The following is a 27,491-nucleotide window of genomic DNA, read 5'->3' as shown; positions in this document are numbered from 1 at the left end:
ATAGAAGGAGGTAATCTTGGAGATATTCCTTTAGAAGATAGCTTAGATATTGATGAGGAGTTGAGGGCTTTTAGACAAGAAAGAAGGAAAAACAAATCCAACAACAAAGTCAACAAGAAAGAAAGAAACCAAAAAGCAAGAAAAAAGGTTATTGAAACTGAAGAAGCACCTGTGGGAGTTGCTGGTTATGTAGATAGAGGCTTTAGGGATATTGGTAAAAATAAGGCTACCAAATATGCTGGAAAGTTAGGTAGAGATGAGGAATATCTTGATAGTTTTGATTGATGGAGTGAAGATAGTGAAGAGATAGATGTAGATGCTGTTAGACGAGTAAATCTACCTAGAAAAAGGAGAAGCAAGAAAACTAGGTATGATGAAAATTGTGAGTTTTCTGTGTTTGAGCTTGGAATGATTTTTGAGAGCGCAAAACAGTTTAGAAAAGCTATTGCAGATTATGCTGTAGAGTATAGAAGGCAGTTGAAGTTAAAACCTAATGAAAAATATAGAATAAGGGTGAAGTGCATTACAGCTAATTGCAACTGATTGCTATTTGCTTCTACTAATAGGGATTCAGGTGATTTTATTGTTAAAAACTATAACCCTATTCACAAGTGTATACCTCTAAACAAGAACAAGATGTGTGATTCAAAGCTGGTTACTAGAAAGTTCAAGGATTTAATTATTTCTCAGTCATACATTAGGATTTGAGAAATTCAGGATTTGGTAAGAGAGGTGTTGGGTCTTTATGTAGGTAAAACTATTTGTTATAGGGCTAAACAGATTATTATAAGGGAGAATATGGGTGATTGAAAGCTGAAATTTGCCAGATTATGTGACTATGCAGATATGATCAAGATAATAAATCCTGGAAGTTCTTGTTGGATAAAAATTGACAAAGAAACTAAACCAGGGAAGAACCTCTTTGTTTATTTCTATGTGTGCTTTCATGCCTTCAAGCAAGGATGGTTAGATGGGTGTAGAAAAATTATTAGTTTTGATGGATGCTTTCTCAACGGAGCTTGTAAGAGTGAGTTGTTGGTTACTGTGGGGAAAAATGGCAATAACCAAATGTATCCTACTGCATGGGCAGTTGTAGATACTGAAATAAAACATAGCTGGGACTAGTTCATAAGGTATCTGATTGCTGATCTAAATCTGGGAACTGGTGAAGGCTTGACTGTAATGCCAGACTAACAAAAGGTACCACTACTTAATTATTTTTCTTATTACTTGACTTTATTTTTCTATAATATTCTCGTTTTAATAATACTTATACTTATTACAGGGTCTTGTTTCTATTTTGATGGATCTGTTATCAAATACTGAGAGAAAAATGTGTGCTAGACATATTTAGAGCAATTGGCATATGTACTGGAGAGGAGAAGAGAGAAGGAAGCAGTTTTGGAGATGTGCAAAATCAAGCTTTGAAGTAAAGTTTAAAGAGGAGATGCAAGCAATGTCAAGGCTAGGTAAGAAAGAAATAACTGAGGACATGTTGGTTAATCCTACTCCTTCTTGGTGTAGGGCATATTTCAAAACATATTCCAAATGTGATATTGTAGAAAATAACATGTGTGAGACTTTCAATTCTTGGATCTTAGCTGTTAGACATAAGTCCATAATCACAATGTTAGAGGATATCAGACATAAAATGATGAATAGATATGTAGATATGATCAAATTTTCAGAAACATGAATTTTAGACATTGCACCTATGTCAAGAACTATTTTAGAAGATAATAAGGAATATTCAAATAGGTGTAGAGTACTATGGAATATATTTAATAGTTTTGAAATTGGGGATGGGGTTACACTTTTGTTGTTTGCTTGGACAAGAAGTATTGTGATTATAGGTTATGAATGTTAAGAGGTATTCCTTGTCCTCAGGCCATTTGTACTTATTATTACTTGAATAAAGATTCTGATCAGCATGTAGAGCACTGGTATAGGAAAAAAACCCTTCTTAAGTCATATAGCCATTTCATTCAACCAATTATCAATATGAGAATGTGGCCAGAAACCACAAACCTATCAATTGAACCTCCAAAACCAAGAAAGATATCAGACAGACCTGGCAAGAACAGAAGAAAGAACAAGGATGAGCCAAAAAAGTAGGACAAACTCTCAAAAAAAAAGTATTAAGATCACCTGTTCAAGGTGCAAGCAAGTTGGACATAACAAGACTATGTGTGCCAAAATGGTAACCCTTAAATGAATTTCATAATAGTTTGTAAAGTTAACATATTTCTTAACTTTTCATATTTCTGTTTGTATGTTAGAATGGGATAGGGAGCTGTAATAGTAGTCAACCTAGAACTCAGCCTGCAACCTCATGAAATCCACTACCACCACAATCAAGTTCTATTTGTGGTGACACCAATGTAATGGCAAGAGATACCTATACTCAAAGTCATACAGCAAGAGTAAGTTATATATGTTCTGCTGCCTTAATATTCTTCTCCTACTTAATATTATTATTGAAAACTATTGAAAATATTGTGTTGTATTTATTCATAGTCAAGCTCCACCTTTCATACATATGCAACTACACAATCCAGTCAATCAGGATCTATTTATGCTGACACAGTTGCTGTTCCAAGAGCACCTCAAAGAAAGATATCAAGTGTGGCTGATAGAGGTCAAGGTGTTGCTGGTAGAGGTCAAGGTGCTATTGGTAGAGGTAAAGGTAGTTCTGGTAGGGATGGTGGTTCTGGTAGAAGTCAATATGGTGCTGATAGGGGATGTGGTTCTGGTAGGGGTCAATGTGGTGCTGATAGGGGAAATGAAGGAGGAACTAGTAGAGGTCAAGGAGGGAGTGGTGGAGGATTGAAAAAAAAATAGCCAATGCAAGAGAGACCCTATTTGAAAGTGGAAGAAATGCTTCTTTCAGTCAAGTACCACCTTTGCCAACCAATAAGAGGGCCATACAATGCTACCTTATTTGTTGCTGCTACTGGATATAAAAGGCCTGCAACTGGTTTTGGTGTTTACTCTGATCCAGCAACTGGAACCCAAGAGTACAATGTATTTCTCCTTCTCTCATTATTTACCTATAATAATGTTTTCATTCAAGTTTTCAATATTCATTATCTTACAATTTTATCTAATTTTGCAGTATGGTACATCAAGTGAGAAGGTTCCTTATGGAGGTATAAATTTAAAGAGTGCTTTACTAACTAATATAGATATTGATTTTAAACCTAGTGGCCTAAAGTGAAATAGAAAAGATGCAGCCACCAGCACACAATTGCAACAAATGAAAGCAAATAAGAGGAAAAAAGTGGATGCAACCAAGTCTTCTTCATCAGCTAGATCTTCAAAGAAGTAGTTCATTTAGAAATGATTTGTAATGTAATGAGGATTAAAGACTTTGAACAAATTGTGTTACTAGTTTTTGAATAACTTTTTCTTAGACAGCAGTTAATGACTTTGGTGTATGCTGCAGTAGAACTATTATGCTCAATGTTGAGATTTTTTTGAACACCTTGTTTACTGATGTATGCAGTTTTTAGCTCAACTTTGAGCTGTTTTAGTATGATATCCTGCTGCTTGGACTTTTTAGCTCAATCTTGAGCAGTTTTAATATGATGTGCTGCTTCTAATATAGTTCATTTTTATCAATACCTTCAGTAGTTACAAATAGGCTATATGGTTATACCTTCAGTAGCTGTACAACTAGACATAAAGTAGCCAATTGACAATGTCTATTCAATTTGAGCTTAGCATATTTCCTTTCAAGTTTAACTTTTTTGAGTTTTTGCCTTAATGCAATCAACTTCTCTTCACTATCTTTCAATTTCTCACACAAAGTGTTCCTCTCTTATTCGACCTCTTTGAGTTTTTACTTTAATCGATCACACGAATTTTCACCATCTTTGCACCTAATCATTAAGCTTGATTCTACCTCAGGATATTGATGCACAAAAGTTGAAGGTTTTGGATCAATCCATCTAAAGTACCCACATCCACCATTTTCCTAAATTAAAATGCAAAAACAGTAGAATAATCAAAAAATCATCAAAAAAATAAAATTAAAATCTGTGAAAAAAGATACAAACCTTTGGAACTTTAAATCCAAAAAATCTATGATCCAAATTTGATAGAGTCCTTGAAATTCTTAAAGGACAAATTTGGAACATTAACACAAATTGAGAACCTCAACATTAACAAAATTTTTCAACATTCTCATTAAAAATGAGAGAAAAAAATAATTTAAGAGAAATTATGAGATAAATTTAATAGTGAGATGAGAGAAGCTGAGAAAGAATTCAGCTATGGGGGAGAGAATGAAAAAAAGAAGAAGAAGAAATTAGGTTAAATAGAGGGAAAGTGAAGGGGATGACAAAAGTATACGTTATTTAATGTTAACTTTTGCCACATGGACTGATTTTTCATGCCTCCCGCGCCTCCCGCAATTACATAGCACACAATGTGCTATGTAGGCAAAAAATGAACAATTGGATCAAAATTCGGGGGGGTTTAGGAGACTGATAGGTACAGGCTTTAGTTAAGGGGTCTAAGTGAATTTTCGAAACAAGTTTGAGGGTCTGTCGATGACTTAAGCCATATTTTAAATATAGTGTTATAAAATTATTAAAATATTTGATAAAAAGGTAAATTCTAATTAAAAAATGAATGACTTGTAATATGAAATATCAAGTCAACACTAGTAAAACAAATAAATCAAAGTTGAAAATATAGCATAAATTCAAAATTTTAAAAATAAAATAAAATAATACTCTTATGTCAAATTTCAACATAATGTACATAATTAGGATTCAAAAGAAAATAAAAACCTAAGTCTATAATCTCATTCAACAATGAATTCTACTTAATTTAAAAATTAAAATGCTAACAAAATTATGCTAAATGAAAATAAATAAATATAATAGATAATACACAAAATTATAAGAAATCAGAAGATGTAATTACCCTCTACCAATTACACTCAATTATCTATTGACCAAGTAATTATCTGGCCAATCAAACATGTCAGATCATGTAATTACACCTAATTCCACCCATAGAAAATACTATCTAAAAATTATAACCAACTGAACATAAGAAAATCAGAGAACACCCCATAGAGTCAAGTTGCCCATAGACGCATATACTTTTTCCGTTTCAAAAAGAACAATCTTATTTGACCTGACACAAAATTTAAGAAAAAAAAAAAAAAATTGAATATGTGGTCTTAAATTAAAGTTTATGTCAATTATATCATAATGTCCTTTAGTCTTGTGGTCTTAAAGATGTCACGTGGAAAGTTAAAATTAAAGTATTGTAAAAAAAAAATAATAATAATTATTCTTTTAAAAACAGACTAAAAAGGAAAGTATTCATTTTTTAAAAAAATTGGAGGATATATGCTCTACCTATTTCTAGACTTTCTAGTTCTAACAAGATTTGTTCTTCTTACCTATATGGAAAAATTCACTAATTTTTGCTTATATATTATATTTACTTGTGTTTAAAATCAACTTAATATGTTATTATGTATAAATCAAGATTTCAATAAATTATTCTTTTTAAGAATTCAAAAATTCATAAGTCAAATTCCTAATTCTGCCTCTCAATATACATTTCTAGTTGTGTAATTTGATGAAAATCTTTCCCCTTTTGTCACTTCTAGTATTATATTCAACCATAAATACTAGTTTAGAAAGCTTCTGAAATTTTTCTTAGCGAAAGGGAATTTGCAAAAAGTATAACTCGTCTGTCGTGTCATCGATTATCAGAAATCTTCATAATTTGGATCAATTTCCTTTGACCATAACATAGATATCCTAAGTGATTTTCTCTCTTGAATAGCTAACCCTAATTGTCAATGTCGTCTATCCTCAAAATTAGACCAATAATAATGTTAAGAAAACTTCAAGGTTTTAGGGTCATTTGCACTTGTGTTCCTATTTTGTGCTATTTTTTAATTTATGTTTTTCATAATAAATAACTTTTTCGCACGATATAAGTTTATATTTTTTATATCATAATATTCCATAAATTATGTCCAAGCATGACTTCAATTTCTAAAAAACTCGATTTTTAAAGAGCAAAAGTTAAAGAACAACCTATTTGAACGGCAAAATGTAGAATTTTATTATGTTTCTACTAAAAGTTTCTTTTGTGCATGTATGACTAGTTGAGCTATGATCCATTATTTAGCTTATATCAACCGAATTTTTTTTATGTTTTTTTGAGCATAGATCAATTTAATTCAGCCCATTTTAACTAGATAAAATTCAATCCAACACACCTATTTAACGACCATATTTGTAAACCTATTTTAGTATCCATGCAAGACTTTTACAAGCCAAAGACATATAACCAAAAAACAAAACAAGAAAAAAAGTCAAATATACTTTAAGCCACAAAAAAAAAATCATCTCATCTATATAAAGAGAACTATTTAGGGACCATAATATACAAGCCAAACCATAATATCTTCTTGTCAAATAAATAAAAGATGTTGAAGCCACATCTTCAACAATCATCACAATCCTCAAACACCCTCATTCCATGGAATACTAAGCCATCATTTCCCATAAATATTTTGAATAAAAACTTTAGAATAAAAAATAAGAAGAGTTTTAGGGTTCATTATAATAATGTTGCAAATAGCACTAAGGCTGTGCTTTCTACTACTACTACTGAAAAATCCACCTTAGTACAAAGTACTAACGAAAATTCTACAAGTGTTAAAGCTGTGGTGACTGTTCAAAGAACAATTAGAGGAACTAATTTAAGTTTATCAAGAGGACTTGATGATATTGGTGATTTGTTTGGTAGAACAATACTTTTGTGTCTTGTTGCTGCTGAGCTTGATCCTAGTAAGTATATACATTCACTCATTAATTTGTGTATTCTCTCTTTATTTCATTTTCGAGGGTCTTTCGGAAACAACCTCTCAGTGATAAGGTCTGCTTACACTCTACCCTCCGATCGCTAGACCTTAGTGGCGGACCCAGGATTTAGGCGTCGTGGGTGCACGATCGGGAGGTTGGAACACATTTATTGACACCCAAAGCTTTAAGATTCCGCATGAAAACCAAAACACCTGGGTATCCTTTTGGCTATGAGGGTGCTTACTTTTCATCTTATACTAATTTTTAAACATTTTTTTTATAATTATACCTATTTTCCATCGAGTTTAATGAGTATCGTAACACCACCAATTTGAACCTAGGTCCACCGCTGCTAGACCTCATTTGTGGGATTCATGTGAATCGAGTAGCTTTTGCTCGGACCATGTATTAAAATGAAAGAAGATATCCTATATCACGTGGTTAATATATATGAGGGAAGTCTCTTTATGTTTAATATGGATTCAGAACAGGGTCAATCCCAATAATTATTTATCGATATTGGCCCTCATATTAAGTTGTCATAATACTCCAAATATCCAGCTCTAGGCATGAGGTGGAATGTTAAAGAATCCACATTGGATGAAAAAAGGATAGGTGGTCTTAGTATACGACCTTGGATAATCTATTCTCATGAAATAACTTCTGATATTGATTAGACCCAAGATCCATTTCTTAACATGGTACCAAAATCGAACCTTCGATATATTAGGCATCCTTGGACAAATTGTTCACGTATCCAGTACTAGAGAGCTAGGGTCCACGTATGTGGGGAGTGTTTCTTATATGATCTTTGGCAATTGTCCGCCTCTTGAGCTAGTTTTAGTGGTTGAGTTAAACTCAAGATTCATTTAACAGTATTTATAAATATTAAAGATTAATATTTTATATGAAATTTTTTACTAATTCTCCCTCTCTTTTATGCTAATTATTTTTCCTCTCTCTATATTTTTTAAAGAGACTGGAATTGAGAAGCCAAATATTGAAGCATTTGCACGTAGAGGACGAAATGTGAATGGTGACAAAATATATGAGGCTGAATTTGTAATTCCTGAAGACTTTGGGGGTGTTGGTGCAGTTTTAGTAGAAAACCAGCACCAAAAACAAATGTACGTGAAGAATATAGTAATTGATGGTTTTGTCCATGGCAAAGTTGATATTACATGCAACTCTTGGGTTCATTCCAAATTTGATAATCCTGATAAAAGGATTTTCTTCACCAATAAGGTTTGGAAAAAAAAATAATTCCCTCCTCTTTTTATTCATCTTTTTATTGCCCAAAAATAATTATTGAATTATGTTTAGCTTCAATAATTGGAGATATAATATAAAATTTTTCTTTATTAGACATGATTTCTTCATGCATAATAAGAAAGTACAGCAACATTAATAATAATATGCTCAGCAGTGGCGGAGCCAAAATTTTCGTTAAGGGGTTTCAGAAGTAAACATACAAACTAATAGAAGGGGGTTCAACATCTACTGTATATACATAAAAAATAATTTTAACTATGTATAAGTAGTAAAATTTTTCGCCGAAGGGGATTAGGATGAACCCGCTCGACCAAGTGTAGCTCCGACGCTGATACTCAGTGTAATCTCATAAGTGAACTCTGCGGAGAGTAGTGTATATCTTGGTTTTACCTCTGCAAGCAGTGGTAGAGTCAGGATTTTCATTAAGGGGGTTTAGAAGTAACCGTACGAACTAATTGAAGGGAGTTCAACATCTACTATATATGCATAAAAAATAATATTAACTATGTATAAATAGTATAATTTTCGCCGAAGGGGGTTCGGATGAAACCCCCTGACCTAACGGTAGCTCCGCCCCTGTCTGCAAAATAGTACCACTAAGAAATACAATAATCAATAATATGAAAGACTAAGTGAGACAACTCTCAACTACCTAACTAACCCTTTACCCTAATTTATGTCCTCTTCCTCTAGACAAGCTGCAGCTACGTTCTATCCTGCTTAATCAGCTCTCCCCAATACTTATTCCGTCTGTCATTGCCTCTCCTTTAATCATCCATAGCCAATATTACATACCTTTTCACTGATGCTTCGTTTATCTCTTTTTCACATAACTGAATCATTCAGAATAAAAAAAATTAAAGTAACTAGTTGATTTTTATAATGGACAGAAATACAATGTTACAATTGAAGAATTGATTTTATTATATATATACACTGACATTATATCTTTGGATAATTTGAAATAGAAGAAGTAAGGAATATGTAAAAGAGAATCGTAACAAATAATTTGAAAATACTGAACCAGATATACATACATTATTAAGAAGTTGTGGTCCATTAATTTCTGTTATGTTTTATGGAGTTTCGGGTACAAGAATCTGTATATAAGAAACACAAACTTCAACACTAGTTCAAGTCCAAGACAGGAACACTTATGAAGTTCTGTAACACCTTCAACACTAGATTACGAATAATCTTCTAAGAAGTGTGTTAAAATTCAGAAAAGAGATGAAACAAAATTTAAGACCAAGTCCTCCAAATTCACGAAGTGTCCTTAAGGAATAATTTCCCTCACTGTACCCGAGGTTTTGGAATCTTCCTCCCAGGATAAAATGGCCTTCAATCCGAACAATAGCGGTACCTCAAATTGTTGGATTCAGCGAACTCACTCAACGGTTTGATAGATCACACAGAAAGTTTTTCAAGACAAGAAAAGAGTTTGTATTTCAGAAAATTCGTACCTAAATCTGTGGATGAAAGAAGGTTTATAAAGCCAACATGTGCCTTTTCTGAAAAGTGGCAATGGTTCACTTAAAAGGTGTGACCTTTCTGGAAAAGCCATGTCTGTTCGTCCAAAGAATGTGTCTTTTTCGAACAGACATGCCATTTCATGAATCAGTGTGTCATTTCCTTGAAGGGTTGCATCCCTTCGTTTCAGCACTGCACTGTTTCGAAACACTGTTTCGGAATCTGCATGCATCCATATAAATGGGGTATCAAAAAAAAAAAAGTTGCGTTTTTTCCTTTGGTATTTTCAAACTGAATTTTTGAATTTCTGTCAAATAAACTTTTTCCAAAGAGATAGATCTCATCGATTGATCATTTTTCGAATCTGAAGCCGAAGCCGAGTGAGCAACGACGAAGGCACGAGGCATATCTTATTTCTTGCCTCACTTACCATGTGGAGTAAGTTTTCCTTATTTTAAACACTCACAAGTTCTCTTCTTCCACCAATGTGGGAGAAAATGAACTTTCCAATTTGGGAGTACACTTCTTAAATTGGTGTCTCCCTTCTCCACCATTTTTTCATTCACACTTTTTCATATACTTTGAAACCAACAATCCCCCACATGAATGGAAAATGACTATTTTTTTTGTAAAATTTTCACGAACAAGTATGTAATTATCAAGCAAAGACTGATTGCATCTGGATAAGTGAGTTTTCCTTTGAACTTTCCATAGTGAACATGCATCAGGTGCATTCGGTCAATTGGTAGATTTGATATCTTTGAACCGTTGAGCTTTAGTGTAACCCTAGACAACACATGTCACACAACCAACCTTTTACCATTTAAGGTTCTCACGATTTTGTTCTTTTCAGCCATGAACACGTCCCGATTTTATGAGAGCTTAGAGAATAGGCCTTTAATAATATTCTCCTTGAAGCGGCTTTCACTTCGTCCTCACATAGGTGATTTCTAAATGTTCAATCCTATAGATTAAACTATTTGGTCAAATTTGCCAAATTTAGATAATCATTAAAAGACTTTTCACCTTAAGTCTTATCCTTGTTTATTAAACATTGTCTACATCATGAGAATGGGTTGGGTAATTGACCATGTTAAACCTGTTAGGCACAACTTTGTTTGATCTCCTTGAACCTAGCTCTTGGGATCTCCAGTCTGCTAGGTAGAGTTACCGTCATGTTGACTTGTCCTAAGCCTTAAACCTATCCCCTTGGATGTCCTTTCCACTCCTTCTCTAGATAGGCCTTTTGTAAGTGGATTCGACATATTATTCTTTGACTTAACATAGTCAATAGTGATGATTCCACTAGAGAGAAGTTCCCTAACGGTATTATGTCTCCGTCGTATATGACGAGATTTACCATTGTACATTATGTTCCCTACCCTACCTATTGCCGCTTGGCTATCATAGTGTACACATACTGGTGCCACTGGTTTGGGCCAATAAGAAATATCTTCTAAGAAATTTCGAAGCCATTATGTTTCTTCACCAGCTTTATCCAATGCGATAAACTCTGATTCCATTGTGGAGCGAGCAATATAAGTTTGTTTGGATGATTTCCAAGAGACTGCTCCTCCACCGATAGTAAATACATATCCACTTGTGAATTTTACTTTGTTCGATCCGGTGATCTAATTTGTATCACTATATCCTTCAAGTACCGCAGGATATTTATTATAATGCAAGGCATAGCCTTGAGTGTATTTAAGATACCCCAAAACTCTTTTCATTGCCATCCAATGAGTTTTGTTGGGATTACTCGTGTACCAACTCAATTTACTAATAGCGTATGCTATGTCTGGTCGTGTACAATTCATTAGATACATTAAACATCCCAATACTCTTGCCTTCTCCAATTGTGAGTCACTTTCTCCTTCATTCAAAGCTCAAATCCAAAGGAGTCTTGGCAATACCGAATTCCATATACTTGAATTTGTCAAGTACCTTTTCGATATAGTGAGATTGTGACAATACCAACCCTTGTGGAGTTCTATGGATTCTTATACCTAAGATCACATCCACAACTCCAAGGTCTTTCATATCAAACTTGCTCTCGGGCATTTTCTTCGTTGCATTTATGTCAGAAATGTCTCTATTGATGATCAACATATTATCCACATATAAACAAACAATGATTTGGTGAGTTGGAGTGTCTTTAATATAAACACATTTATCACATTCATTTATCTTGAACCCGTTTGCCAACATGGTTTGGTCAAACTTCGCATGTCATTGTTTAGGTGTTTGCTTTAGTCCATACAATGACTTAATAAGTTTACACACCTTATTCTTCTTTCCTGGAACCACAAAACCTTCAGGCTGTCCATGTAAATTTCTTCCTCCAATTCTCCATTTAGGAATGCGGTTTTCACATCTATTTGATAGATTTCAAGACCCTATACCGCCGTCAATGCAATTAACATTCGAATCGATGTTATCCTTGTTACTGGCGAGTATGTATCAAAGTAATCAAGACCTTCTTTTTGTTTGAAGCCTTTTATTACAAGTCTTGCCTTGTATTTGTCAATAGTACCTTCCGCTTTCATTTTCCTTTTGAAGATCTATTTAGAACCTAAAGGTTTATTTCTTGGAGGAAGATCAACCAATTCCCATGTATGGTTGCTTAAGATTGAATCAGTCTCACTATTGACTGCCTCTTTCCAAAAGGATGAGTCCAAAGACTACATCACTTCTTTAAATGTTTGAGGCTCATTTTCTAAGAAAAATATTGCAAAATCTAATCCAAACCTAGTAGAAGTTCTTTGACGTGTACGTCGTCTTTGATTCTCTTCATTATGTACATTTTCACTTGGTTCATCTCGAGGTCGTGTAGACCCTCCACTAGACTGTTCATGTCTAGTTTTATACGAGTAAATGTTTTCAAAGAATTCAGTATTATTTGATTCAATTATTGTATTTTTATTTATATTCGGCTGTTTGAATTTATGAACCAAAAATCGACATGCTTTACTGCTTTTAGCATATCCTATGAATACGCAGTCCACAGTCTTAGGTCCTATCTTAACCCTTTTAGGCATAGGAACTTGGACGACACCCCCACATTTTGAAATATTTCAAGTTGGGTTTTCTTTCTTTCTATTTTTCATAAGAAATTGATTGTGTCTTACTATGGGGAACTCTATTGAGTATACGATTGGCTGTAAGGATAGCCTCCCCCCACAAGTTTTGCGGTAAACCAGAACTTATAAGTAAGGCATTCATCATTTCCTTTAATCTTTGGTTTTTTCTTTCTGTAATTCCGTTAGATTGAGGTGAATACAGGGCCATAGTTTGATGGACGATTTCATTCTCTACATATATTTCGGCGAAGCGAGATTCATATTCTCTGTCCTATCACTTCTTATCATTTTTATCTCTTTTTCTAACTGATTTTCTACTTTAGTTTCGTATTGCCTAAACGCATCTATTGCTTCATCCTTACTATTTAGCAAGTAGACATAACAATATCTAGTGCAATCGTCAATAAAAGTTATGAAATACTTTTTCCCACCACGTGATGATGTTGACTTCATATCACAAAAGTCAGTGTGTATTAAGTCTAAGGGATTGGAATTCCTTTCAACGGACTTATAAGGATGCTTTGCATACTTTGATTCCACACACGTTTGACACTTTGATTTATTACACTCAAAGTTTGACCAAACTTCTAAGTTAATCAATTTTCGTAACGTTTTGTAATTAACATGCATCAATGTCTATCTTGTATTTTCATTCTAGTGGAACCTACGTGGTCCCTCTATCTTGTATTTTCATTCTAGTGCCCCTCACAATTCCTTCAATGTCTTATTTCCACTATAAACATTGTAAAGGTCGTTTTGGAGACCACTTAATATATAATTCTTGCAAAGGAATTCTGAGTGTTTCCAAGCTTCTACAATCATGAAATGCTCTTTGTCCAAGGTTCCCTCGTTCACCTCAGGAGCATCCTCACTAGTGAACCTTTGAAGGCATAGAGTGGTGAGGTAAAATAACATCTTTTGCTGTTATCGCTTAAAGTCAATACCCGCAAATTTTTTGGGCTTCTCCGCATGTGCCATTGATTGCGGAGCATTTGCTCGACTTGTTGAAGCAATGCAAGTTGCCCCCACAGTCGTAGCCACATCTTACATTTGACTTTCGCTAGTCATTTTTCCTGTCACCACAAGACAATAAAATTTAGTATTTTCAGAATACTATTTATAAAGTTAAGTAACTTTAAACTCTTCCTCTTATTTCTAGTTAACAATGAAGTTTTTATGACTTTCAATCGTCAACCGAATGATCTTTAACTTGTGATGAAGATTTTATGTCTTTGAATCACTAGTTAAGTTCAAACGGAGTAGAAAGATTAAAGCTTTAATCTCTAAAAACAAGCAATACAGATTCTGCAAAAGTTTATTCCTTAAGATTGTTATGTTTTATGTAGTTTCGGGTACAAGAATCTATATATAAGAAACACAAACTTCAACACTATTTCAAGTCCAAGAGAAGAACACTTATGAAGTTTTGTAACACCTTCAACACTAGATTACGATTAATCTATCTAAGAAGTGTGTTAATATTCAGAAAAGAGATGAAACAGAATTTAAGACCAAGTCCTCCGAATTCACGGAGTGTCCTTAAGGAATAATTCCTCTCACTGTACCCGAGGTTTTGGAATCTTCCTCCCAGTATAAAATGACCTTCAATCCGAACAATAGCGGTACCTTAAATTGTTGCATTCAGCGAACTCACTCAACGGTTTGATAGATCGCACAGAAAGTTTTTCAAGACAAGAAGAGAGTTTGTATTTCAGAAAATTCGTACCTAAACCTGTGGATGAAAGCAGGTTTATGTAGCCAACATGTGTCTCTTCTGAAAAGTGGCAATGGTTCACTTAAAAGATGTGACCTTTCTGGAAAAGCCATGTCTGTTCGTCCAAAGAATGTGTCTTTTCCGAACAGGCATGTCATTTCATGAATCAGTGTGTCATTTCGTTGAAGGGTTGCATCCCTTCGTTTCAGCACTACACTGTTTCAGAATCTGCATGCATGCATATAAATGAAATATCAAAACACAGAAAAAAGTTGCTTTTTTCCCTTTGGTATTTTACTTTATCCAAAAAGATAGATCTCATTGATCGATCATAATCCGAAGCCGAGCAAGCGACAACGACGGATCGAGGCATCTCTTATTTCTTGCCTCACTTACCATGTGGAGTAAGTGTTCCTTATTTTAAATACTCACAAGTTCTCTTCTTCCACCAATGTGGGAGAAAGAGTGAACTTTCCAATTTGGGAGTACACTTTCCAAATTGGTGTCTCCCTTCTCTACTATTTTTTCTCCATTTTTTCATTCACACTTTTTCATATACTTTGAACCCAACAATTTCTCCAAAAAAAAAAAAAAAAAAAACAATTTAGTACTTTTCTCTGCATATAAATGCTTTGTTTTTTATTTCATATTTTATGCTTTGTTGTGGACCTTGTGGTCCTATTAAATTTAAATTTATTATTGTCACCATATTACAAAACATAGAATGATGCTCTTATTGTGCACCTTATGCTTATATTGATGGTCCTTTTATCTGACATTAAAATTTTGGAAAATAAGAGACACATTGACAATTACATGACACTCGTACGAGAAAGAAATCAGATATACGATTTATTTTGGATATCACTGTTATAAAAAAAAAAAAAAAAGATAATAAAAGAGAACCGGTACATGAAAATTCTTTATTATAATTAGTGGTCGTACGATAGTAAAATCAGCTCACAAAAATATGACTTGTAAAATCACCTTATATTAGACCTTCGTTTGTTCTTGTACCGTGTAGAAATGTGTCATCATTTTACAAAAATACTTAAATGGTTGGAAATATTTTTTTATTTACTTAATTATATACTCAACGATATATAGCTAATTACACATGTTTACAACTTTAATGTATTTTTTCTGTGTGGCAGTCATATTTACCATCTCAAACTCCAAGTGGAGTAAAGAGGTTAAGAGAGGAAGAACTTGTGACAATAAGAGGTGATGGATTTGGAGAAAGAAAAATATTTGAAAGGATTTATGATTATGATGTTTATAATGATATTGGTGATCCTGATGGTAATGATGATGGTAAAAGACCAGTACTTGGTGGAAAAAAATTACCTTATCCTAGAAGGTGCAGAACTGGTAGACCAAGAAGTAAAAAAGGTAAATACTTCATAAATCACAATTATTATTATTATTATTATTATTATTATTATTATTATTATTATTATTATTATTATTATTATTAATTGGAGTATATTTTTCTTGATGTTTATGTAATGATAGTGTAAGAAATGTTAGTTGTTTGTTGGGTAATGTCAATTTTCTTTTTATGGAGAGGTAAGTCGTGCAGGAGGTGGGGTGGGTCGAGGATGGTCTGGGTTGGAGTCATGGTTGAATTTGAACATGACACTTGCATGATGAGTTTGTTAAAAAAAAAATAAAAAATTAAAGTTGTATCCTCGCTATCAATTATATTGTTTTGATTGACATGATGGTATATATGCTTGATCCGAACAAGTGATATTAATATCAATAGGGAGTCAATATCATGGGTAACACCAACATAACATATCTATGCTTAGATCGCGATGATCCTGATCGGAGTCATGGTCGAACTTGAACATGATGCTTTTTAAATGGATTTGGTTAAGAAATAAAAATTGCGCTACTACTATCAATTATAGTTTCTGACATGACGATAAGCATCTGATTACACATACTGTACTTTTTATTGAATGCTAAATATCTTTTGAATGATAGGAGAATTATAAATTATTATTACATATTACATATCATTCTAGCTGTAGAAACGACTTCTTGCATAAATGCATGATAACACTATGTAAATAGATCGCCGTGAAATCCGATTCTTTTTCGGACATCACATATATAGACAAACTTAACGCACCTGACGTCACGTATATATAGTAAAACTTAATGCACCAGACATCAAGTATATATTAAAACTTAATGCACCATCAGGATGATTTCCAGATTTGGTGAATAAGAACATGTTGGGTTGTTGACCAAAAAAACTTAATGCACCAAATATCATGTATATATAGCAGAAACTAAATGCATCAGATCAGACATCACGTATCTATAGCGGAAACTTAATGCACCTGTGACTAGACATCACGTATATGGTATATATAGGAAAAACTCAATGCACCAATGACCTGACATCACATATATATAGCGAAAACTAAATGCACCAGTGACCAGGCATCACGTATATATAGCGGAAACTTAATGCATCAGTGACCAGGCATCACGTATATATAGCGGAAACTTAATGCACCAGTGGCCAGACATCACGTATATATTACGGAAACTTAATGCACCAGACTGATTAAAATCTTTTTTTCTTTTTTTTTTTTTTGTATGCATGCAGATCCATTATCCGAATCAAAGAGTGACTTTACATACGTACCAAGAGATGAAGCATTTTCAGAAATAAAGGAGTTAACGTTCAATGGAAACACCTTTTACTCAGTCCTACACGCCGTCGTGCCGGCGTTGCGGTCGATCTTTACGGATCCCAAACTAGGGTTTCCACATTTTCCGGCCATCGACGCTCTTTACAATGTCGATATCGATCTTTCGCAACATGAGAATGGAGGAAATGGCTTGTTGAACGTTGTAAGAAGAGTCATTAGGGCTATTTCTAATACAAGAAATAATGTCTTGCTATTTCAAACTCCTGATATGCTTGAAAGTAAGTACTCAAAAACCTTACAAACTATATGTTGCTCGAATTCTTTATTAAATATGGACAGATGCATGTCACATACGTACCTATATGGATGGTGATAATTTTTGGAGGATCTAACAAATATTGGGGAGAATTGCAACTTATGTTGAAACCTATATGATGTTCAGATCCATCAAAAATGTCATCACATCCGTTTGGAGTTCGGATCCTCCGAAAATAAATAATATTTGGATAATTGAATATAAATGCATGGACATTTTTGAAGGATCTAAGCAATATTGTTGAAACATGCAGCTTAATTGATTTGTGTCACTTGAATCAAACGTAAAAACACTAGTTCCGTCCTTATATGATACATTTTCCTTTCTAGCATGTTTCAAAAAGAAAGATTGTGATTTTTATTTTTAAGAAATAATTTAACTTTAACTTTTTCAACAAATTTAGAAATAATATTAAATTCATCCTACCCTAGATTGTAACTTATTTCGTAAAATTTTTTGTAAAAATTAATATTATATATATATATATATTTTATATTTATGACAGGGGACAAGTTTTCTTGGTTAAGAGATGAGGAATTTGCTCGTCAAACCTTAACTGGTTTGAATCCATACAGTATACGATTGGTTACGGTACGTTATTCTGTAAAAATATATCTGTATAGAATGTTTACATCAGTCCATAGAGTGTACGCAAAATTACCGTATGCTATTACCTTCAATTTAATTTCTTTTTTGATTTTTCACTATATCACCTTAAAATTAATTGGCATTTATTTTGAATTCAATTTATCTTGCTCTCTATTATCAGTATGGTTTATATATTTATCAAAAGGAATGTTAATATTGGGTACATATAAATATTCACATGTTTAACTATTGTATGTATATCGTTGATAATTTGTATACCAATACCAGGCTACGTAAAAGTCAATAGCAAATCATTTTCTTTAGGAAGCTTAATTGGTAACCTTCAAATTAAAAGATTGGTAAATTACTAATTAATACAACCAATAAAAATAAACACAAGGATCATGAAAAAATTCTTATACTGTCAGTATATATAAGTTTGAATTTTATTTATATACATGCATGACATGACTATAAGCTTTTGCACATTATGGTATGTTCTATGGAGTCTTGTTTTGGAAAAATAATGAAAATATACACTTTAAGTCTTTAACTTATCACATTTACACAAATTTCCACCTTTACAAAGTAATAATAAAAAATTCAATTAATTCTGTTATCTTCGTTGGATGTATCGAGGAACTAATTATGTATATCACCAGATCCAAAATTGAAAAAAACATATCGGGAGCTAATTATGTATCTTTACAAAGGAAATAATATATCTTTGTTAGATGTATCGAGAGCTAATTATGCATATCGACAAACCCAAAATCAGAATTTTCAGCAATTATGCAAGATGTCAGGATTTTCTGTAACTAAGCTCCAAACTGTTAGGATTTATGTTGTTTGCTCATGACAGTTTGATTGTTTGAAAAATTTTGAGCTAAAATATTATATACTTTTTATGAAAATACAGGAATGGCCATTGAAGAGCAAGCTAGACCCTAAGGCATATGGACCTCCTGAATCAGCAATCGCAAAAGAGATGATTGAACTAGAAATTGAAGGGTTAATGACTGTTGAAGAGGTATATATAAACACATCATTCTTATTTATTTATTTTTTACTTTATGTGTTGGGTTACTGGATTACGGACGAACATTTTATCATAGATTTCTAGTCTATCCTTTTTTTATTTATAACTAATTAACTAACAAATATTTAAAAAGTAGAACTAACTTATGTGCGCATTACAACTAGATCAACTTATTTCTAATGTACAACACATGTCATTTTTTAAAAAGATTTTGTAAGGAAGTCAAAAGTTCAAGATCGCCTCTTATATATAATCTATAAAGTCTTCCTTATGATAATATTTGTTAGAGTTTGTGACCCGAATTTTATTGATCTGACCCGAAAAGATCGCGGTGTGACCCATGTTGGTAAAACTATAATTGTGAGAATTTTTGGGGATTTGTGGTGATAGCGGAGGGAACTGGCGGATAGACATATGTAACTATATGTTTTTGGGCTTAGGATTTCCTTGTAAGCACGTATTATATAAGTGCGATTTAGAGGGTTGGTTTTCGACAGTTTTATATGTTATTGAGATTTCGGCTCCTCCTTATTCTTCTCCGATATAGTGAATTTTCTCCTCCTCTGCCCGTAGTTTTTCCCGTCTAGGTTTCCACGTAAAATCTGTGTGTTCTTCTTGTTTTCGTTTGTTTATTGTATTGCCTATTCCTATTTGATTTCATAACAATATTAATGCTTGAGTTACACATAACCAATGCAGGCAATTGAACAAAAGAAGTTGTTCATCCTAGATTATCATGATTTGCTATTGCCATTTGTGAACAAAGTGAATGAACTCAAAGGGACAGTACTTTATGGATCAAGAACTTTGTTCTTCTTGACACCTAATGGCACATTGAGACCATTGGCCATTGAGCTAACTAGGCCACCAGTAGATGATAAGCCTCAATGGAAGGAAGTTTATTGCCCAAGTACTTGGCATGCCACTGGTGCCTGGCTGTGGAGGACTGCTAAAGCTCATGTTCTTGCTCATGATTCTGGCTATCACCAATTAGTTAGTCATTGGTAAGTGATGATGATATATGCACTTTGCTCATGAGTTCTTTAAGTTATGTACATTGTCAGCCTATGTTGCTCGGATTCTCCTAAAATGTTGTGGTAACTGGTACCTATGTCGGATCCTCCAAAAAAAGCATGACTTTTGGAGGATCAGACACGCATTATATTATCAGCCTATGTTACTCGGACTCTCCTAAAATATTGTTGTGCCTGTGTTGGATCCTCCAAAAAATGCATGCATGACTTTTGGAGGATCATACACGCGTTACACTGTCAGCCTATGTTGCTCGGATCGTGCCTGCGTCGGATCCGACACATATTTTTTGACATTATTGAAGAGTTCGAGCAACAAAGGTGCCATTTGACCAGGAGTTCACTGTTGGGTTATTAAGAGGTGTGAATGAAAAATAAAAAAGTGATATTTTTTTCGGAAAGACACTAAGAGAAAGGATGCAATTTGAATAGGCACCTTTTTCGGATTGAATGGTTACGACCTTTCCAATGGTTGTGACTTTTTCAAGGAGTTGCACCTTTTCCGATCGAAGAGTTGCACCTTTATGAAGGGGTGTATCTTTCCGAACCATTGCTTCTCTTCATGAAGCAACACCTTGATTGCTATAAATAGTTAAATTTTTTCTCAGGTAAAGACAAGTATTTTTTAGTAGAACAACAATCTTCTTCTTCTTCTTCTAAAAACTCTCGTGTGATCATCAAATTGTTGAGTCTGTTCGAAGTTTCTGAAAATTTGAGGTACCGCTATTTTCAGAAAGAGAATTGTTTTATCCTAGGAAGAAAGATTCCATAACCTCGGGTACTTGAGGAGAATAAATTTCTTAAGGACACGCCGTGCGTTCGGTGGACTTGATTCTATAATTTTCTACTTCATCTTCTTTCTTAAAGTTGATAAACAATTCATTTTGATAGTTCATTTGATCATACATTTGGACTTGTGTTTGAAGTTGTTGTAACTTCATTGTAGTTCTTAAAAATTGTTCTTAAACTTAGTATTGAAGTTTGTATAAAAAACATACAGATTTTGTATCCGCTGGAACAATAGCCATGGGTTCAAATCGTAGAAACAATCTCCGACAGAAATGTAAGGTAAGGCTGCATGCTAAAGACCCTTATGGTCCGGCCCTTCCTTGAACCCTACGTATAACAAGAACTTTAATGCACCAAACTGCTTTTTTATTAGGTCATCCAAAAAATATTTACAAACAAGTATACTTAAGACGTGAGAGAATACTAAAGACCTTGTAAACTTTACGTGTTTATTTGAGATCCCCTTTAAACTATATTTGGTCCTAATTAATTACCCCCTTTAAACTTTATGGCTAATCATTTTTTTCTCTCCAAAATTTTGCAGGCTAAGGACTCATTGTGCTACAGAACCATATATTATAGCATCTAATAGGCAACTAAGTGCAATGCATCCAATATACAGATTATTGTTTCCTCATTTTAGATATACAATGGAGATAAATGCCACAGCAAGAGAAGCACTTATTAATGCCAATGGTGTTATTGAGACTTCATTTTCCCTTGGCAAGTATTCAATGGAGTTAAGTGCTGTTGCTTATGATCTTGAATGGAGATTTGATAGACAAGCACTCCCTGAGGACCTTTTGAGCAGGTAATAATTAATTAATTTTCAATTTTCAATTTTCAATTTTCCTACTTCTAATTTAGTGTTCGGTATTTGTTTGGGATTGGACTAATCTGAATTTATGGGTCAGAAAGTTTTACTTTAGGAGTAAATCTGTCCCAACCAAAGGCGACTCTATTCACAGGGAGGTGGAACTTGAGAACCATGGCTAGAGATAGAGGATATTTCTTACTGCTCTACCACAGTCGTGATTTTTTTCTTTTTTGGTTTTCAACCTTGTATCTGGGCTTGCATTGGGGTTTGATTTATCCGAATTGTCGTGGAAAATCTCGTTTTGGGGTAAAACACTCCCAACCAATTGTGACTCATTCTTAGGAAATTTGAAATCTCTTATTAAAGATAAAGGGATAGTTACCACGTACCCACCATGACCATTGGTGGTCACTATTCTACTACTTTTTACTTTTCTATTTGGGTACTTACCACCTCACCATAGCCTTTGGTGGTTGCTAATTATTTAGTTAAATTTAATCTTTGAGTTTAATTTCAATGCACCAATAGAAGGGGAGTCTTAGAGTAACTGATAAAGTTGCAGTCATGTGACCAAAAGGTCACAGGTTCAAGTCTTGAAAACTATTTCTAGCAGAAATGTAAGGTAAGACTGCGTACAATACACCCTTGTGGAGGGGCCCTTTCTCGAACCCTGTGTATAGCGGAAGCTTTAGTGCACCGAGCTGCCCCTTTTTTTTTTAATGTCAATGCGCTGATAGTATAAAAATATTTACACAATCAGACACGAGGCGTAGATCCAACATCTACTATATGTACCGAAAAAATAAGTTTAACCTGTATAAAATTTTCGACGAAAAGGACTCAGATGAGCCCCTTGTGCCCCTACATCCACTAACATGTTAATTTATGCAAATTTTTTACAGGGGATTGGCAGAGGAAGATCCAAATGCACCATATGGATTGAAATTAACAATAGAAGATTACCCTTTTGCTAATGATGGTTTAGTACTTTGGGACATACTTAAACAATGGGTAACAGCTTATGTCAACCACTATTATCCACAAACAAATCTTATTGAATCTGATATAGAACTTCAAGATTGGTGGTCAGAGATCAAAAATGTTGGACATGGTGACAAGAAAGATGAGCCATGGTGGCCAGAGTTGAAAACACCTAATGACTTAATTGGTATTGTCACAACAATAATTTGGGTAGCTTCTGCTCACCATGCAGCAGTAAACTTTGGCCAATACAGCTATGCAGGTACACACTTTAGCTTTTATGCTTTACTCTAATTTTCAATTTTTTCATACTGTCAATGTGTTTAAGTTAAATATAGGGGAAATTCAGAGTAACGGTAAAGTTATCTTTGGGTGACCTATAGGTCACGTGTCTGAGCTGGAAACTAGTCACTGATGTTTGTGTCAGGAGACACTGCTTAGCTATATCACACCTCTTGGGTATGACCCTTCCCAAACCCTGCGTGAACATGAGATGCTTCATGCACCGAGTTAGTAAAAGTTGTTTTTCGAGTTGTCATCTATGTTGCTCGAACGTGCCGGATACTCCAAAAATAGTGCATCTTGGAGAATCTGATATGGTTTAGACAATATTTTTGGAGAGTCCGAACAACATAGGCTGTAATTGCATGTAAGTTAAATGAAGGGCGAGTCTTGGAGCAATGATAAAGTATATTTTTGTGACCTACATAGTTCGAGCTATGAAATCAGTTAATGATGCTTCGTTAGGAGAGGTTGCATATATTATACCTAGCTTAGGGAGCGTCCATTTCCTAGATCATACGTGAATGTAGAGTGCTTCGTGCATCGGACCATACTTTACTGTATATAAGTTTAATTATTTTAGAAAAATGTCTAATTCCACAAGTGAAGTCCAGGGAGGATAAGATATATGGAGACTTTAACCCTACCTTTATGCGGGTACCGAGGTTGTTTCTTATAGACAAATTGTACTTACACTTATATATATTTGCATGTATGTCCTCTTCAATTCTTGAAATATTAACTATTCTATTGCATATGTAGGCTACTTTCCAAATAGGCCAACAATTGCTAGGACAAAAATGCCAACTGAGGATCCAACAGATGAAGAATGGGAGAATTTCTTGAACAAACCTGAGGAAGCACTACTAAAATGCTTCCCTACACAAATTCAGGCAACAATAGTAATGGCAGTTTTAGATGTCTTATCAAATCATTCTCCAGATGAAGAATATGTTGGTAAAAATATTGAACCTTACTGGTCTGAGGATCCCATAATTAACACGGCGTTCGAGGTATTTTCGGGCAAATTGAAGGAACTTGAAGGGATTATTGATGCTAGAAATGCTGATTGTAATTTGAGGAATAGAAATGGAGCTGGTATTGTGCCTTATGAATTATTAAAACCATTTTCTGGACCTGGTGTTACTGGAAAAGGTGTACCTTATAGCATTTCCATTTGATACTCAGCTAATGTTTATGAAAGATACATGAAGTATGATACAAGCCCAATTGTTTTTGCAATAATGTTAGTTCTAACCATGTTGGTTGAGTACAGTGTGGTGGCTTGGAGTAACTGGGAAAGTTATTGTCATGTGACCAGAAGGTCACAGGTTCAAGCCTTGGAAACATCCTCTGACAGAAATATAAGGTAAGACTGCGTACAATACACCCTTGTGGTGGGGCTTTTCCCTGAACTGTGGACATAGCGGGAGCGGCATTGGGCTACCCTTTAGGAGCTAAGCTTGAAAAGATGACAGCTAAATCAAGAATTAATCCGAGAATTGTAGCTAAAAAGAAATTATAGAGAGAATATAAAAGAGATAAACTTTTAGATATTATTCATGAATGATTAATGTATCTTACATATGAGCTTTTTATAGTTAGAATGAATTACTAACAACAATTAATTAACAGGGAAATGGAGCTACTATAGTGTTAACTATCTAAGCTATAGTTATAACAAAAATGGAAAAGGGACAAATATATCCCGAACTATGATAAATGGTATGTAGATATTCTCTGTCATACTTTGGATACACATATGCCTCTGCCGTTAATGAAATGATACGTATATGTCACTCACACTAACAAAAATTTAAACTATAACTGTCTAACTAATTATTCAATAAAAATCTTCCTTCGAGTGCCAGCTCATCTCATTCCTCCAACTTGTATCAATATCTTGATGAACAGAGTTACTCAGTACCTCTATTAGTGGGGAAGTAGCATGATGATACCCTTTGAAATTAGTTGGAATGCTCGTAAGTCACAACTCATCCGACCACCACGATTACTTGTGAGGCATACAATTTTTTGTACGAAAAGTTGACTAGAACCTATAAATTTAGGCTCTCTTTTTTCTCATTTAACAGAGACGTATTCAAGATTTTAATTTGACGAGTTTAATTTTAGATTTTTATGACTGAACTCATTACAATTTTTTTTTTCTATTGATCAAGAATGTAGGCCTTCAAAGTTGAGTGACATCAGTTTGGGCCAGAGAATTTGTGAAACATACAATTGTTGGGTCCAGACTCTTTAGGCCAACTTAATGAATGGGCTCTGATTTTCTTTTTATTATTAAAAATAGAAAAAAATTTACATCACAGCACGAATTATTTTACCATATCTACATATTATTTTATATGTTTTATTTAATTACATTTTATCTAATGTTTAAGTAGTGTATCCGAGATAGTAATGTATCTAAAGACAGTATGTATTCGATGAAAATCAAGTAATGTATTCGAGACAGTACGTATCATGATTAACTTATGTATCATGAATTAATTATGGTCATGATCCAAAACAACTAGCATACTAACTCAAAGTATTGGGACCAACACAACGTATCCGAGATTTAGTGATGTATTTGAAATTTGAGGTGAGTGAATTATGGTCATGATACATAACAACCGACCTACTAATACAATATTGTATTTAGAACAACGCAATGTATCCGAGATTTCAGTAATCAAGATTTTATTTTTTGGGAAATTTTTAATAATATTGAAAAGAACTAAAATAGGAAGTAATTAGCTCCAAAATTGGGAGATTTATGTTGTTAAGTAAATAAAAAAAGAATGGGCTCAGATTTGCATTTGCAATGAGGTCGTTTTCTTCTGTCATTGATGATATTGTATACAGATAGAATTATTTAAAAAAAAAAAATATTACATGTGTTAATTGTATACAGATAGATGCTTTATCATTAAAGAATATCCTGTTTAACTAGTCTTTATTCCAAGGACCCAAGAATAACTTTTAATTAGGGAATCTATTTCTTTTTCCACTAAGGTAAAGTTGATAATAAACGTAGTAATATTAGCTCATAAAAATATTATCAGCTTAATTTTGAATAAGTTATGTGAAACAAATTTTCATGACAGGTTAAGTTAGAAATAATTAAAGTTAGATCGTTTAAAATTTTTTGACTCAATCTTGACCTCAATCAAAGGTCTTCAAATTTTAAACCCACTAAGTAATAGATGGTGAATTCCCTAACATCTTCGTCTGTTTAGGTCTTCAAATTTTGAACACACTAAGTAAAAAAATCTGATGCTGCTACTGAAACAGATCCATATAAACTTAGGAAAACTAATGAATTATTCATTTATTTTGAGTCAAAGTCAATTTTAATCCGTCCAAATTTAATTTGATTTCTCCATTTGTCACCTCCTAATTTGCATTAATATAATATTTTAACTGAGATTGGATAAGGTTGGAAATTTCTATGAATGATAACCCTTGGGACGATCTAATTTTGCTTATAAATATGTTCCAATATAGTAAGAAATTATCATCATATAAGCTCACACAATAAATTGGCAAAAATGGCTATGAAATTATATTCTCTACTTAATTTTGCCATCTTCTTCACCATTCTCCTTAAAGCAACTGCTGGTGATGCCTTACTCTTCCCTATTTTTTTTGTGTGTTGTGGGGTGTGGGTGGGTGGGTGGGGGGTTAGTTGCATGGATTAGAAAAGATTACATAGACATGCATGTATTCAATTATATTTATATGTTTATTTCACCAATAGAAAAAGCAAGAATATGTCATTAATCTATCACTAAAGATCTCATAGTTAATAAGGTTCTTTTAAAATTCATTGTAAAATAAGATTAACAACTCTTTTTTGTTTTTTAGCGACAGAAGATGTTCATCGCTAATTCCTGCTTTGTAGTAGCATTTCCAAGTTCATATTATATGATTGTTAAGTACTTGATAATGGTTATAATTAATCGAAATATAATGCATGTTGTAATGATTACATAGACGTGTGTGATGTGTTCAATTATATTTATGTGTTTATTTCACCATACAAAACAAACAAGAATTAACTAAAAAATCTGTAGCTAAATTAATAGCCTGTATTAGTAAACATTATTTTCGTATAATTCATCGTTAAATAGGATTGCGATTGATATTGTCCATCACTAATTCCTGCTTTTTTATATCGTTTTGAATTTTGAATTAGCATATAATTAATCGAAATATTGTATATATGCAGTTGATTTGTCTCGAAGCTCAGAGATGAAAATGATGACAGTAGGAGCAATATCAATGGTGAAACTAAATTTACTTGCTAATAATTATGAAGAGGATACTTGTGGAAGAGATTGTACTTCTGATGCAGATTGCTCTGATGGTTGGGTGTGTAGGTGGTGTTGGTGGCATTATGTGCCTAATAAAGATGAGTATGAGTATCGTTGTAGCATCTTGCCAAATTGACCAATATGTTGGGGTGAAATAAATATGCGATGGGATATTATAAGTGATATAAAGTGACATTATATCGATGCCACATGATTGATTCACTGCAGTGCAGAGTCAATCGTTGGTTGCTTCAATTTGCATGTACTATGTTAGATCCC

General features: G+C 33.6%; 2 protein-coding genes across 2 annotated transcripts; both read left to right on the top strand.

The window, feature by feature from the left end:
- The first annotated feature begins 2,384 nt into the window (after positions 1-2,384).
- On the top strand, positions 2,385-2,841 carry LOC107843025 (probable H/ACA ribonucleoprotein complex subunit 1). Its single transcript, XM_016687191.1, has 2 exons — positions 2,385-2,423; positions 2,518-2,841. Exons 1-2 carry the CDS (start codon positions 2,385-2,387, stop codon positions 2,839-2,841), a joined length of 363 nt encoding a protein of 120 aa, XP_016542677.1.
- A 3,566-nt stretch (positions 2,842-6,407) lies between these two features.
- LOC107874182 (linoleate 13S-lipoxygenase 2-1, chloroplastic) lies at positions 6,408-24,135 on the top strand. Its single transcript, XM_016721039.2, has 10 exons — positions 6,408-6,827; positions 7,819-8,087; positions 15,533-15,770; positions 17,005-17,328; positions 17,872-17,957; positions 18,874-18,984; positions 19,693-19,997; positions 21,358-21,624; positions 22,533-22,873; positions 23,656-24,135. Exons 1-10 carry the CDS (start codon positions 6,464-6,466, stop codon positions 24,072-24,074), a joined length of 2,724 nt encoding a protein of 907 aa, XP_016576525.2. The 5' UTR covers positions 6,408-6,463; the 3' UTR covers positions 24,075-24,135.
- Positions 24,136-27,491: the final 3,356 nt, after the last annotated feature.

Source organism: Capsicum annuum, chromosome 1 (assembly GCF_002878395.1).
Source record: "Capsicum annuum cultivar UCD-10X-F1 chromosome 1, UCD10Xv1.1, whole genome shotgun sequence".
Lineage (NCBI taxonomy): Eukaryota > Viridiplantae > Streptophyta > Magnoliopsida > Solanales > Solanaceae > Capsicum > Capsicum annuum.
Note: the sequence above shows the minus strand (reverse complement) of the source record. Positions and strands in the feature narration are given on the sequence as shown.